Below are 16,708 nucleotides of genomic sequence, written 5' to 3'. Positions count from 1 at the left end.
AAAACATACAGTAGCTGATTCAAAAGCTTGTTGTAGCAACGTCAGAATTACCTCCTCTTCTAGTTTCACGAAACGGTTGTCCATAAAATGCATTGCTGTTCTGTTGTAAGTAATCTTAAAGATTACTAAATGCATCTGCTTGCTGAAGACCAAATAAAGTGCTTCTGCTTTCGCCTAGAAGCACACAGCATCTTCCTGACACGGTTGCTTCAACACTAACTGTGGTTACTGAAACCACGCCTTTCTTTCCGTGAACATTTGGGCAGCATTACGCAAATATTTCCACATAGTGACGTAGACATGTGGGGGCATGTTTGAACGAGTCATTTTAGGAGGGTGAGTCTTAACTTTGATAAAGAATATCTCTTCGGTTTTAAGACTTTAGTCTTTGCAGCTTTACAGATCTTCTTCATGCACCAAGAGCTTGTAACACTCCAAAGAGAAAGGAAAACTTGAAATCGCATCATATGACCCCTTTAAATAAAAATTAACACTTTTGTTTCAAAGTCAGTTGCTGCGCTGCTTTTTGAATTGGGAAAACTGCTACATTTCTGCCATTCAGAAAGCGTCACCTGCTGGCAGAGAATGAATGTGCATTTTCAATAAGTCCATCTGCTGAAAATCTATGGTATTACATTTGGTTCAATAATAATGAACGAAACTTTATAAAACTGAACGTAACTTTTTCTAATATGCGCATCACTGAGTGGCGTCTGTACTTCCCGGTCAGAGAGCACCTGTCCATCAAAAGCTTACTATCCAATCAGAGTAGATCACTGTTAAGCCCGCCCCCACGGGAAGTTTGAATCAAAACACCAAATGAAAAACTGCGAAGCGTAAGCGAAATCTGTGGCAATGCATTCAGAATCCACAATTAGCGAAAACGAATCTTTGAAAAACATTAACAAAGAATTAAGCATATTTGAAGAGCCTGTTAAATTTGTGCGACTGAGTTCGTTTTTTTTTCATTTTCATTGTGTTTTTCTTCTTTTGTAATGGCATATTTTTTTCGAGTTTCTGAAAAAGTTACGTTCAGTTTTATAAAGTTTCGTTCATTATTATTGAACCAAATGTAATTCCAAAAAAATCAACCCAGTGCTGCAGTTGTAAATGTGAACTGGTGGATAGATAAATAGATATTGCATCATAAAAATCTAAACAATTAAGACAGTCAAATATAGGATAAGAATTCAATGGATTGATAACAATTGTTTAAATTAATTGAATAAATGGATCTTTTTTTGCCCATCCATTTTCTTAATGGCTTAGAGGCTGGAATTTGAAGTTTATCATTATATAAAACTTTTTGTTTTTGTTAAAAACCTGTATCTGAACTGTAAATCATGCTTTTTATAGTCATTGTACAGTTTTAACAGGTTACCATAGACAATGCCCTACCCTGCTCGCATTGGATTAATTTTATTTGTGCAGGTCTTAAAAGTAAATTTTAGTTTTAAAATCCTGGAGATACCCTGGCGTGTTTGTGTCACCATAGTAGCACCTATTTACAGCTTCTTCTAAGAAATGACTAAGCAGAAGAAGATGGCAAAATTAATGGACAGCCTACAGTTGATTGCTCACTTCACTTTTGTGCTTTGGATTTTGAAAAATTGGTTTTGTTTCTAAAGCACAACACATAATGGCTCATGCATCATTTGTCGCAAATGTAATGCAAAGGTTCAAAAAATGCGGAAGTCAATTTCTGCTGAAGGTGAGTGGGAATGAGATATAAATTCACTGTGCTTGGAGCACTTCAGTTAAGTTTGTCAGGAAAGTGAGACAACACATAATACATAGTTTGACCAATTCATACAGGTATTTCATCAATAGCGGTTCACTTCTGTTATTTAAAACAATTGTGTATTCACATCAGAAGTTAACTGTACCAAAGTTTGCATGTACTGCACCCCAGACTGCCCCTTTGACAGACTCGTGTATGGTTCAAAAGATCAGAAAACAGCAATCACATTATTCAAATGAACTGAACTCTGATGTCAAATGAAACCAGGTGCACACCAAAAGTGCTAGTGTGAAAGACTGCTTAGACTCATCAGTCATTATTTTTTAATTGCACAAATTAATACATTTACATAAAAAGCAACCACATTTATTTACTTATTTATATTTCTTTATAATTTGTAGATGGAGATTGCTTCATGCAAGCAGTGCTTTACAACTCTACAGTTTTGTAACTTCAGTTTGTGGTATAATTGCACATACAGTATTGTTTGAATGTTTGCAAGTTTACATAATCATGACGACAGACATTTAATCTTGTTCATTTGGCAGATGGCAACTTTATCAGCTTGTGCATTTGCTACAGCATGAATCAAACCCATTACCTTGAAAGACTGGATATTGTAACTTTTAAGCAACGTTACCCAGACAAATGAAAGCACACAAGTCACAGTCATTACATCTTTTGGCTATAGTTTTAATACAGTGTATTTTAATATTGACTGCCTGATCCTGTTCATTTCAAATCTAAGTGCCTTATGTAACTGTTTAGTTAAGGCATTTGGTGCAGACACATTTGCTAGGTACATAATCCAAAAAATATCATAACAGTAGAAAATGGAACTTGAATACTGAAAGCGTTTGGGGTCTGTTTGTGTCTCTGCACTGAGTTTATCAATGATACATAAAGACAAACAAAGGAGGGAGGCTGGTGTTAATTAGATTGAATTTAAAACATCCTCCACTGACAGTGAGTGAGGAGGAACGTGCTTTTTTTTTTACAATGAGGTCATATTATGTGACACGAGAACACAGCTAATGAGACAAAGATTGAAAAGCAGGGATGTTATCTACCCTCTAATGACAGACGAAAGGTAAGGGTAATGGAAAGAAAGGATCAGACATGATAAAGACAGTGATAAACTAACTAGATAAGTACTGTAAATACACAGTATCTTGAGACTTACTTGTTATAAAGAACAACATCAGGTAACCAAATATGTTTGGAGGGAAGACGGACCTTCTTCATGCCATCAAACTCATCTGGGTTCCATGTTAGCCGGTAGTCCTGCCACTCCTGAGGATAGAGTGAAAATAAATAACCATGGTGGACTCGAGGCTGTGATCCCTGGAGAAAGCAATCCATTAGGGTTTCCTTTCATCTCAATGGCAGAATAAACAGATTCTTTTGAATGGCTGTCAATGGAGAAAGATGTGTTTTGCAGCCAGATAATGTAGTTACAACACCTACTAGCACACGTTTATGGCAAAACCATGACCCTTTGGATAAAAGTAAAATTCACTATTAATTTATGTTCTTTCCCCCCACATTTTCCACCTCATGTTATAAAATTGTAAGTTCTCTTTATCCTGTGCACAGGAGGTGTAACCAATGTCATATGCTGTTAGTGTTAAGATCATGTTCATCTGTCACACACACCACTGCTCTCGGTGTCAATTAGCAGTATATTTAGTATATGTATAAATGATCTGTCGCTTTTCATTACTAATAGAAATGTCCTAATAAACTAGATTAGAAGATTAGAAATAATTACTTGAGGCCATAAATGCTGACAGATTAAACAGACTGCAAATGAGAGTTGTCACAGCCTAGCTAATGGTAGTCATATTAATACACACAAAAGAGTGATAGATGTCTAATGATGGTCATTTAATACACTTCCTGTTGGGTTTGACCAGATAGTGACCACTAATGTAATTATACTACATTTTTTTACTCAGACACACCAATCATATACACATACACTCTGGCTAGGAAAGACACACACAGTGGTAAAGTTTTATGGGTAACCTGTAGTGACAGCGGCAATAACTCCTGCCAACTGACATCTATGGTCATAGTGACAATGAGCAGATGATTCAGAGAGGGAGTGACAGAAAGATGAAGAACGAGAGAGAAAAAGAGAGATGTGTAAGAGAGTACTGTATCTCTTACACGAACAGATTTTCATGGGTTGTTTTGTATGTGATAACAGTTTGTGAGATACTTATGATGTAAACAAGCTCAAATTTATATTTCATTTCAAACTTGCATATTCACACTCTTAACCACATGTTTGTTTTTTAATTATGGCTGGAGATTTTTAATTATTGGTACCTGTTGATGGTAGTTATTTAATTGTGAATGCACACTTAAAGTTAATCTTAAAAATATATATATACATTTAATAATAGTTACGTACGTTTTAATAGAAATCAGTGGAACATAAACAGCAATGACAGAAAAACAAGTATGTGTCTGTAAAAACAATAAAATGGGGCATATATAATGCAAGTATTGACTGACCTGTGTAAGCCAAACATTGGTGGTCATGATCTGTTCTCTCTCATGCTGTGAAAAGAAAAAAACAGTTAGAGAAATGTTAAAAAGTTGATACAATTTATTAATAATAAAAATAAATTATATAATTTTTATTTATTTCAGCATTAATTTACATTTATTAATTATATTATTATTATTATAGTAAACATAATGTAATATAAAAATAATAATAATACCAAGCTGACAGAGAAAAGTAAAAATAAAGGTGAACTGCAAACTTTTAACATAATAAAAATAAATCTGTTTTTGAACAACACATTTAAGTGTTACATATAATATAATATAATATAATATAATATAATATAATATAATATAATATAATATAATATAATATAATATAATATAATATAATATAATATAATATAATATAATATAACATAATATAATATAATATAATATAAGATAATACCAAGTACAAAAAGAAAGTATTCACCATGGTTCATTATTTCATGGTTTAATATCTCTTTTTATTGACTTTAAGGCTACATTCTTGAGCATAATGGTTTTTTTTTATATATAGATCAAGGACGTTGAGAAGCCCCTGCCTGCTCTCCAGTGATGAATAACACAAGAATGACACCGCTTTCCTCCAGCTTTCAGCCCAGGTAAATGAGCTGTTGATTTACAGTGCATTACAAGCATGAAGGAAGCTTGTAATCGGCTGACAGCTGAGCGGTTAGCATAGAACGATGAGTGGTCAGTAAGCATGGCTAATTTGCTGCACCTTCGGGAACAGAGATGGCCATTTCCTGTTGTCCATACTCGTTCTTACAGCACACTGACATCATTTTACTTCAAAAATCATGCTAATACAGAAGCCTCTAATTGCATTATGTCACCGCTCCATTTTAGGCCTAAGTAGGCTTACTGAGCTAAGATACATAATACCACACTGAAAACCGACCAAATTTTAAAACAGAAGAGATGTTAAATAGACAAGAGGGTTTCATTTAATGCTCTGGCTCTGTCACGGATGACATATTTGGTCGAAATCTTCTGAAAGGAACTAGTGTTGTGATTAAGTGAAGTACAATTCATGAGCAGGCACAGCATGCCCAAAAAACTAGATCAGTTTAGTGAAACATTTATTCATATGCACATTGTATATAAATATGAGAGAACAATATGTAAACATGTCCACTGACCACACTGATGAGCTGAGCCAGCGAGACCATCAGCTGCACTGTCACCAGTTCTGAGCCATTAGTCGCTGGTCGGATCAGTTTGTTGTAGTGGGCTGGATTTAGAAGATGCTCCACCAGTCTCTCTTCTGTATCTGCTCCATCACTGCCTGTAAGAGATATACAGCACCATAGATCAATACACATCCCACATTTAAAAAAGATTCCCATTTTTCAGTGGCATCTACTGTTTAGTTTTGTTTAAACCTGAGGCACAGCTGCAAAACAGAAAACCTCTTGAGAACAGATTGGATTTATGAAACAGAAATCTGTTATATTAAAATTCATGCAACTTTTCATGGAAACCACAGAAAAAAAAATAATAAAGGGAAGAAAGTTATTATATATATATATATATAATTTCAATTAATGTTTATTTCAAGTAACACAAATTTAAATATAATATATATATATATATATATATATATATATATATATATATATATATATATATAAAAAAAATCACACCCATCACTGCGTGCTTATAAAATATTTGTCGCATGCTTGCTTCATGCAATTGACTAATAGCACCTACAGCTCAATCCATTGTAATGGTTTTATTCATCAAATCAAGTAAAAGCTGTTTTCCCCACTTGAGTCCATTAGTTACATAGGGCACATTCCTTTGTATGCTAATCTTCACTACCACCACAACACAGAATGTACAATTTGTAATCTTTACTAGGTACAATATAAAATGACTTTGTATATCACAAGCAAGTCAAATATTATCTTTCATATTGCACTGAGAGATTGTGTAGCATATTGGTCTCTACCCATCTTCCCGTTTTCTCCTTTCTCAGGGTCAGCATAATAAATTTCTGTCTCTGTCTCTCTCACTAACTACTCATCCATTCTGTCCTCCGTCTCTGTCTCCCTCTCTTATTGGCTTGTTGTTGCCGCTCTTGTTGTGTTCAGTGGACAGGAAAGATGTTTCTATGGCACAGATCAATGAAGACTCCAATCGCACACCATAAACTCTCTTTTTCTCCTCTGTGATCTCCACCTGCACATACAGTCCTCTAAATCTCTCTATCTGTTTAAATGCCGTATCCCTTTTCTGCTCAGTTTCCCTTCTTTTATTGTTCCTGTCTTAAAGAGGTCATGATTTGACCAATCAAATTTACCTTAATTTTTTTTTTTATATAGGTGTAAGATCTTCTTTGTACTATTAAAGTACAAAAATAAAAAAATCTGTCCTTAATTACTCACCCTCGTGTCGTTTCAAACACATAAGGTCTTTGTTTATTTTCGGAACACAAATTAACATGTTTTTTGATGAAATCCAAGGACTTTCTGTCCCTGCATAGACAGCAATGGGCCTTGAACCAATTTGTTTCTGTTGCAGTCTATTGAGGGTCAGAAAGCTCTCTCTTGTGTTCCTTGTGTTCTGAGTAATGACAGAATTTTAATTTTCGTTAAAATAAGTTTAATAACATCTCATAAAATCAAATTATAACAGCATTTATTTAACCAAGCTCCAGAAATGGCTATTGTGGGATCTGTGACATCACATGCATAAATATATTTGCATATTAAAAATTTAAATCACTGATGCTTTCTACACTACAGTATACCGATGCAAGTTCACATTTTGACAGATTTCTCCTTGTGCTCGAGTCTGTCAACAACAGGACAAATGGAAGAGTAAAAGAATATTGAAAAAAACGGGGGGACCTTTAGTTTATCAAAGAATCCTGAAAACAAAATGCATCACAGTTTCCACAAAAAATAAGAACCAAATCAGAATTATTTCTGATTCAATTCTGAAGGATCATGTGTCACTGAAGACTGAAGTAATGATGCTGAAAATTCTGCTTTGCCATCGCATGAATAAATCTGATATATATATATATATAGCATAAGAGACTTCTTTTAAAAGCACTGAAAAATCCTACCTACCCAAAAAATTCAGCAGTAGTGTGCAAAAAGAGTCAAATTTTACACAGATTGTCAAAAGTATGTGGACACCACCTTTCTGATTTTTTTTTCAGCTTCTCCTACTACTGAAGGGTACATAAAATCAATCCTACAGCCATTCAGTCTCCTAAAACAAACATTTTAGTAGAACTGGGCATACTTGTCCTGCTCCAGAATCATAATACACAAAGCAAGACTCACATAGAAAAGGTTGACTGAGTCTGGCGTGGAAGATCTCGACTTGCCTTCACAAAGCCTGAACAGATCACAACTGCATTTAAATAGGAACATCAATGTTCCATCATCAAATATGAAGCCTTCCCTGAGGACTAAGCCATATTAGAACAGCAAAAATAATACCAACCCCTTATTTATGGCCATGAAATGACTTAATGTTCAGCAAATGCAGCAGTGATATCCTCTTTTCTTTTTCTCTCTCTTTCCTCTTGTCATCCTCCATCCTCTTTCTCTCAGTCCATCCATCCTTTCCTCTCTCTCTCTACTCTTTAAGACAATGTTGTGTGGGGTTGTGTTGAGGCAGAAGGTATTTTAATAAATCAGCATGTTTTCTCTTCTTCTTTGATCCTCTCTCTGTGTGTTTGCTGTGCTATATAAAGCCAAGCAGTGGGATGCTGTCTTCTCCAGCTCTCTCTATAAGAGCTTATGTTTCCTTGCGCTTCGGCTTGTGTAGAGAAAAATATTGAAGGGGGAGACCAGTGGCCATTCTGACATGTTTTATATTTTCTTCATTAACTCACAGAATACAAATTTACATGTCATCTCTTGGTATGCGAAACGTGCCCAAAGCAACAATACCATATATATATATAAAGAAATAGATCTGACATGAATAATATGTTTTCAAAGCAAATAATCACATTTTTAAATGATAAACCTCTTTTTTTTACTACAATATAATGATCCTATATTATAAGACCACATAGTATCTTTCAGTCATTATAACATTTAACAAATAACCTAGAAATAAAACAGATCATCCAAAAAAATATATCAGGTCTCAAACAGAACCTTTGTTTTAAATTCCTCACAAAATAAAAATAACTTTTCAGTTTTTTTTTCTTTCAAGAGATAAGTCCCACTGACACTAAATGGCTTGGTTACCAACTTTCTTCAATTTATTTATTTTTTGACAGAAAAAAACAAGAAATTCACCTCATGTGGATAAATAAATAATGACAAAATGTTCATTTTTGGGTATACTATCCCTTTACCCCTTTCCCCAGTCTTTTTAAACCACATTCATGTAGGTTAGTTCACATACACACATATATGCTCACTCATGCACATACTAGATAGTATTTTAATGAATGAATGACTCCATTCTGACTATTATATACATATTTCTGCTATATTTATTTGCTGCATTTCTGCAGTAAATGCCTTCAGAGAAGAAGAAATAGAGAAGTGGATTCAGGGGGAATAGGACGATGTGTTTTAGACAGATGCTTAGAGCTGATGGTATTGATCTGAGCATCTAAAGCACACTCATAACGCTGAAAGCTTCCAAAGACAGGCCAAACAAATTGCTGGCCACAGAAAGCTATTGTGTTACCACACATCGCATTGCATCACACATACCGCATCCATTCCACAAGGACACGAGGGGAGTCGGCTGACATTGTCTCCTTTACAGGATAATCCTGCCTGACAATATGTCCCCAATTTCTAACTCTCAAAATATGGTTTTGATGCCACTTTTTCTGTTTACCAGCAGAATTAGAAATTGCTCAAATCATATTGTTATTTCAGAATGTCATATTATGTCATAAGAATCATTACATACGTAAACTTTTTTTTTCATTCTGTGCAATAAAACCATATCTGCATTTCTGTATGATGCATGAAACATTGTAATCACAGCATTTGTGCTCATCACTATATTCTAAAGGCTGAAGCATTTTAAGCCTTTAAGCAATTCAACAACACTCTTATTCAGCTTTGAATACACAGTGTCCTCTTTAAATGTGATGTAAAAGGATCGATAGCACTCTGAAACTATTTTTATTGTTATGCTTCCCTTTATACATTGTGTGCTGTTTCTGGATCTGACTTTGTTCTGTACCATCACTATATGCTCCATAGACACAAAATGGTTCTGAAAATCGAGTGTTTACAATTATTCCAGCTTGTGTTGGCAGGTTTATGTCTGGGTGATTTGTAATGGCTTGTCTGAGCTTGTTTGCTATTATCTAATATGAACATTGGCTTGGCAACACATGGGCACATCTGGATTAAAAAAAATCAGCAGCTCATCAGAAATGAATACACATGACTATTGAGTTCCTGTTGTCCTGGAGTGTTGTTGAAATATTGTAAGTAATGAAATGCATTCATTATTAAAAAGTGTTGATCACAAAAAAAAATAAAAAAAATAAAAATAATTTAATTTATTTTGCTTCAACAATGTATAATGCATATTTGCATTAAAAAATATTTATGTTTATTTGATTCCATTAACTTCTTTCTCAAATGTATTAATCTATAGCTGTTTTTAAGTTGTCCTTGTAAAATAAATGATAAAGTACCACTGTTAGTAAAAGTCTCCAAAAAGCTAAAGGTTATAAAGCCTCTTTTTCTCTCCACATTACTTGCTTGTTTTCTCTTTCTGTCCCCCAGGAAAACTCTTGACATCTCAAGAACATCATAGTCCATTTTTATCTACAAATAATCTGGCCATGTGTTTTGCCTGATGACAGAATATAATGAACAAAATGTCAACACAGAATAAATAAGGTAACGAGTTATTAATATTCATAAGGTCTTTGCTGAATCATAGATCTGTGCTTTTTACCTCACATAACACATATGGTAATTCATGTTTTCTTTCTAAATCAAATAAAAGTGTTAAAAAAAATACTATATTCCATTTATGTCAACCGAAAACTAAAGAAGCTAAATGTAACATATAGAACTGTATAATATACAAGTATATATATTATCATGTCAATGGTTATTTTCATGGCTTTGCAATGAAAGTGTGTAATACTGTTTGTATGGAAATACATTAATATGGTACCATAGTCATTGTTGTCATGCAGCCATCTTAAAAATGCATCTCTCTGTCTTTCTCTGTGTTTAAGGGGACCCTGGCATGAAAAGGCATGAAAAGCTTTTTTGACAGATATTTCAACTACTGTAGAAGATTAGCATGTGAAACATGCTGGTTGGATATCTGTGTGAACTTGGAAAACCTCAGTATCATTTGTTGGCTGTTGAAATGGTCTGTGGATCAGAGATATGAGATCAGACCAGAGTGTCACATCTGCCTTATCTAGATGGGTTAAAGTGTTGAGCCAGCACGAATGACCTACAGATCAGATGACAAGAGTGCAATGTAAGCATGTTATATGCACAAATAAGCCGCAATCTACATGAAACAGCAAAGAAAGCGAGAGGGAGAGAGAGAAAAGAGAACGTCAGGGGGGAAATGAATGTACACTACTGTTCTAATGTTTGAGGCCAGTAAGATTTTTTTTTATTGTTTCTGCATTTATTAGCTCAAACATACAGTAGAAACAGTCAAATTGTGCAATATTTTTATAATAATAATAATAAAATGAACATAATTTTGATTGTATATTTTTTATATGATAAATAAAGTATATCATTTATTGCTGTGATGGCAAAAGCTGGATTTTCAGCAATCATTACTCCATTCTGTAGTGTTACAGAGATAGATATTGATATTCAAGAAACATTTTATATTATTAATATATTATTTTATATTAGAAGACAGTTGTGCTAACCATGATGTGGCAACCACAATGCTTTTCTCACCATTGTTATCTGAACACAAAGTTCATTGTCACTGTTAATCAGTTTTACGCAACCTTGCTGCATTCTTATCTGAACATGAAGTATGCAGCAAGTATACATTTCTTTAGACCAAAAAAAAATTTGATCTATTTCTGAACCACAGGTATTGTATGGATTCTAACAGTGCACGAGTGTATGGATCATCTTCACAAAGCTTTGTGCTCATTTTTGTAGCTTTAAAGCTACATGATCATTGTGTGGTAATTGGATGGAAAATAATCTCCTTATTGTATTCCACATAAGAAAGTAAGCCATACAGGTTTGGAATGACATGAGGGTGAGTAAATGATTACAGAACCTTTATTTTTGAGTTAACAGTTCATTTAAACTAGATGGAGAAGTTTCAAGTGTGTAAACACTCTGAGAGGCAAGGTGGGGTTTGTGATTGGTTTATGTACTGAAAGAAGATGCCAGAACGTCCAAAGACCGTTGAGAGTCAGTATGTTTCACCGAAAGTAAGGGAGAGAGACAGACTCTGCGAAGAGGAGTGTGTGTGCTGAGGTGTGAATAATAAACGCTAAAAATAGACCAGGAGGTGAACCTCCCATCCGCACCTACACTCACTGCTCTTTATTGACCCCTCAAAATGCGCATCTCTTTAAGCGTGTGTGCAAATGGGAAAGATGGTGATACACGCATGGGCAAGTTTGCATACATGTAATTTGATTAGTATGCAAGCCTGCAGCTTTGAGATCTGTCTCGTTCTTGAAGAAACGCACCGAATTCTTGTCCACTGATTCTTGCCTGACTATTCCATGTCAAAGTCTGCCTCCTGTTCCACTGTCCGCTGCCAGTCAGTGTGCTCTGTTTGAAAGCATCCATCCATCCATCACATCTTTGGCTTATGTAGAGGTATGTTGTAAAGTCTTGTTTCCTGGGTGTGAGTTTGTAGCAGAGCTATAATGCAGGAGGTGGAGAGGGCTTGACCTTCTGTTTCTTCACCATCGATCAGCCGGTAGATAAAGGTGGGCCATAAGTCACTCCACAACAGGTTTTGTCTGTGTTTACAGCTCCCTCAAGGCCGAAGCTGTATTTAGTCCAAATCACTGCCAAATCTGCTCCTCTTTGATAAAGAGAGGCAGAGCAGAAAGATGTTCAGCAAAGCAGAGCCAGGACCGACTTGCTGACATTAATTACAGTTAATGTGTGGGCAGAATGGACGAGGTGAGAGGAGCTGAATATTGATTCACCATATATTTTGGCTGGGTGGGTGCCTATGAATACTGTGCCTTCTTATACTACTATACGCCTGTACAGCACTTTTTGCTGCAAAACATTTTTTGCCATGTAACAAAAATGTGCCTCAAGTTCATCTATATATCTATCTATCTTTCTCCTGTGGCTCAGCGGTAGAGCATTGCGTTTGTGCATTGCGCAAAGTCGCTTTGGATAAAAGTGTCTGATAAATGTAAATCTGTATATCTACTAGATTTTATTTAATATTTGTGACTCAAACGGATTACATTATTATGTCAAATGTGTTGGAAGTAGTGCTATTAAGGGATAGTTCACCCAAAAATGAAAATTCTGATGATGAATGAACATCTACTCACCCTCCTGTCATTCTTAACACATAAGACGTCCATTCTTTTTTGATTCATCGACACAAATTAAGATATTTTATATTAAACCTGAGCCATGCACTACGGGCATTCTGAGTTCAAATGCTGACTGGAGGACCTTTACCAAACCCTGCCCCCTTATCTCTCTATCCACTTTGCTTCTTGCCAGTTCTGATCTTAAAAAAAAAAAAAAAATGAGACTTGACATTTTTGTCCCTCGATTTAAAATCCACTGCACCAAACTTTGATGCATCAAAACATTTATAAATGCATTTAGAAAAGAAATCCATATGAATTGAGCAGTTTAATCCAAGTTTTCTGAAGAGTCACGATCGCTTTATTTGGTCAATAGATTTACTTTTATTCACATATAAACATTGTTTCTCTTCAGAAGACAATCTTGTAAGTAGGAATAAATGAGCCCGTGATTTACTCACCCTCAAGCCATCCTAGGTGTATATGACTATATATATGACACCCACAGAACTTGTGACACAAACACAAAAGAACCGCTAGATTTAAATCAGCACAGCCAGCGAAGGATCGAACGCAGTTGTTTTGAACGAGCGCACCATTTTTCCAACCATTTTCAACTAAAAAGTTTTGATGTCTGTTGCGGAAGTTCAGACTTTCCTCTCGTTGATAGCAGGAGAGCAGATCCAGCGAGAGCTTGATGGAGCAACGCAGAGTGAAAAAGTTTTTTTTAGGAGTTGCGGCAGTAGAGGGGGTGCAACTATAATGATATATGAATAATCCCACCCACTCTAAAATGATACTAAACTGCAGTGGAAATGCAAACCATGCCGAGCCGAGCCATGCCATACCATACTGAGCCGTGCCGTGCCGAGTTGTACCACGCAGTGGAAAAGTGCCAGAAGTGTGGAGCACTTTTATGATTGACGGATGTGCATTTTTGGGCTTTGAAATTTTTACCCCATTCACTGCCGTTATAAAGACATTTTTCATATAAACGCTGATTGTATTCATCTGATGTCATTCAAATCCATAAGACTTTGTTCATCTTTTTTATCATCATCTGAATAAATGATAACATAATTTACATTTTTTTGGTTGAACTTTCCCTTTTAAATTCCATCTGCAATGTTTGACTTCAGTTGAACTAACAAAATCTAAAATAATATTTCTCAAAACATGAACTCAAAAGTAAAGAGTGTTGGGTTTTAGCTGAATTAAAGCTAAACATGTAATACAGGTCAGTGCTTCTGACTTGATGTCATTTAATGAGAGAACAGGCCACTGCTATACTCCTTATGTGTGTATTACATAACCCTCACAACACTGGATGCATGTCTGTTCATCACCATAACAACATTTTTAGTCCTCTTCAGTTAATGGTTTCTAATATGATTGGGTGGGTAACTACATTAACTGTCTAGTGAATCTTATACACTAGTATACTAGTATTATATATATCCTTATGAAGAGAATCTGAAAATGCTTATACTGTACCAAGAACAAAAGAGGGCTATGGGCTTGAAGGATGTGGGATGGTGTGTGAGTGAGGTCCCTCCTCTTTTTTGACCCTAACAAACCCTTTCACCACACAACTGACGGTCATTCGTTCTTTTACTCATTTGCTTGAAGTCAGAGTTAATTAACTGAATTAGCCTTCTGGGGTCTGACACTTAGAAAAGAGGACCTAAGCCGATTTCCACCAGCCTGCAATGTGTGTGTATGTGTGCAAGCATATTTATTTATTTTTTTCTTTCATGCTAAGCTTGTTCAATTATAATTCTTGTTCAATCAGTGTGTTTCCAACAGGAAAATTGCAACGGTTACATCATACAGAGGATTCTACCTCATAGAAGAGATAAGAAGCTGTTGCAAAGGGAGGCTTGCTGGATCTTTGAACTTAAATCTTTATTTTCTGAGGGTATGAATGAAGAACTAGAACTCTCTTGTTTTTTGTAAAAATTGTTATTGTCGTTACTGATTTATCTTCTTTCTCTCCTGCAGTGTTTGTCGTATTTGTAATGTTTGGTCATTCTTTGAAGTTGTATACTTGTAACATTCTGCTATATACAGTATATGTGAATGATCAAACTTTATTGGAATTCTGCTTGTGGAAATTGAGGTTTACCTTAGATAATTTAATTCAGCTGACTGTTTTTAATTGCTGACTTACTTAAAAAGTGTGAATGTTGTTTAAGTGAGCACTGAAGATATGTGCTGAAATGTTTGCTTGCTTGCTTGTGTCCATCTGTTTTTAATTCACATGCACTTTGCACTATGCAATTTATACAAAAAAAAAAAAGTTTTTGTAGACTTTTCCAGTCTTGAGTGGATCAGTGTGAAGTTAGCCACCCTCTTGTTCATTTTCAAGTATCCTGGCTCTACACACCTGCAGTACAAGGACCGATTTTTTCCTGTTTAGAGCGCTAAAATTTTCTCAAGTTCTACATAAGTAACCATTACATCATCAAAATGTTTTAAACTGTGGTAAGATCTAATGATCTTGTTTTAAATGAAACATTGACTGAATTAGACTATATTATGTTACACCAACAGTAGATCCTCAGGTAACTTTTTACAGCAAATTACAATAATTATTCTTACAACATATTCTAATGTTCTTACACAAATACATGTTTTCACTTTGAAAGACTTTAACTGATGGACTGGATTATTGTGATGTTTTTATCAGCTGTTTCAACTCATTTGACAGCAACCATTCACTGTAGAGGATCCACTGTTGAGCAATTGATGTAATGCCAAATTTCTCCAAATCTGTTATAATGAAGAAACAAACTCATCTACAAATGATCAACAAATGGTAATTTACATAAATCACTTTAGAATACAACCCTTAATTCATGATGACAGATGAGTCACATCTGGGTTGGAATCATTACATTCTTGTTTTGACGTGAACAGAAAACATTCAACTTTCTTTTTCCGTGGTCATTTAATAATGCATGCAACAGGGGGTTAAAGACCCATGCCTTCTGTTTCCACACGCACACTTCAAGCCATTTCTGCAACCTCGCTTTGTGAACATGACAATTTAACACAAGCTTTGCAACCATCCAAACCATTTCTGCGAGGCAATGCTGAGTGATAAACACAAATTAAATGTTATCTCCGTCAAGAGGCGACCCCAGAGAGACTGTAAAAATTACATCTTAGCAGTTGTGGCGGTTGCGGCTCATTGCAATAATGATGTGTATTATCATTCAGGCTTATAGTGCCATAACCGCTGCTCAGCACTTCTGCGCACAATGAGAAAAAGCCAACATGCCGCCGCCGTGATTCTATATTAATGCGCTACAGCACGCGCTGTGCGCAATTTACAGGAGAATATGGACATAATATATCCGTTACACTCAGGTCACACATGAAATATTATTATATAACCAGGGTGATTGTATAGATTCATAGTCCACCGCCAAGCATCGCTCCATCTCCAAAAGAGCCACGGTTTGCTTCCATACATCTATGACAATATCATATAGCCTAGATGACTGTGCTCGCGCAGCAACTTGCATTACGTAGTCTATGGCTTATTTCGCGAATAATAGCCTCAGCGTAACGTTTCCCCTGCTTTGACCAGATAACTTACTTTTCACAATGGTGAGGATGCAGAAGAGCGTCCACAGAGCCATCATCTCAGCGAGGACGTGGAAGCATCTGCCGCGCGTGAACTGCTCTCTCCCGTGCGCGCGTGTGGTCGTGCGTATCGTAGCGTGACTTTGTCAAGGTGGACGCGCGCGAGGGTTAAATATATGTTCTTTCTTCTCGACGTTATTCGGTACCTGGCATCGTTACGTCAGCGATTGTAGGTCGCTGAACGCGTGGTTTTCCCCAGCGATGGAAATGGAACAGTTTTATTAGCAGCCAGGTAGACGAAGGACTACTCGCTGTGCGCGAGAGGAGATGAGAGGAGATGC

The 16,708-nt window shown here is 35.8% G+C and overlaps 1 protein-coding gene across 1 annotated transcript in view; it reads right to left on the bottom strand.

The window, feature by feature from the left end:
* Nucleotides 1-16,708, bottom strand: part of LOC132158354 (neuronal acetylcholine receptor subunit beta-2-like) — a 31,597-nt gene extending 14,889 nt beyond the window's left edge. Inside the window, exons 1-4 of the mRNA XM_059567733.1 lie at nt 16,381-16,708; nt 5,446-5,591; nt 4,265-4,309; nt 2,925-3,034 (exon numbers count right to left, since the gene is read on the bottom strand). Of these exons, the coding sequence (XP_059423716.1) occupies nt 2,925-3,034; nt 4,265-4,309; nt 5,446-5,591; nt 16,381-16,426 (347 nt within the window). The 5' untranslated portion in view covers nt 16,427-16,708. The remainder of the gene's footprint in view (nt 1-2,924; nt 3,035-4,264; nt 4,310-5,445; nt 5,592-16,380) is intronic.

This window comes from Carassius carassius, chromosome 15 (genome assembly GCF_963082965.1).
Source record: "Carassius carassius chromosome 15, fCarCar2.1, whole genome shotgun sequence".
NCBI classification, from domain to species: Eukaryota; Metazoa; Chordata; class Actinopteri; order Cypriniformes; family Cyprinidae; genus Carassius; species Carassius carassius.
Note: the sequence above shows the minus strand (reverse complement) of the source record. Positions and strands in the feature narration are given on the sequence as shown.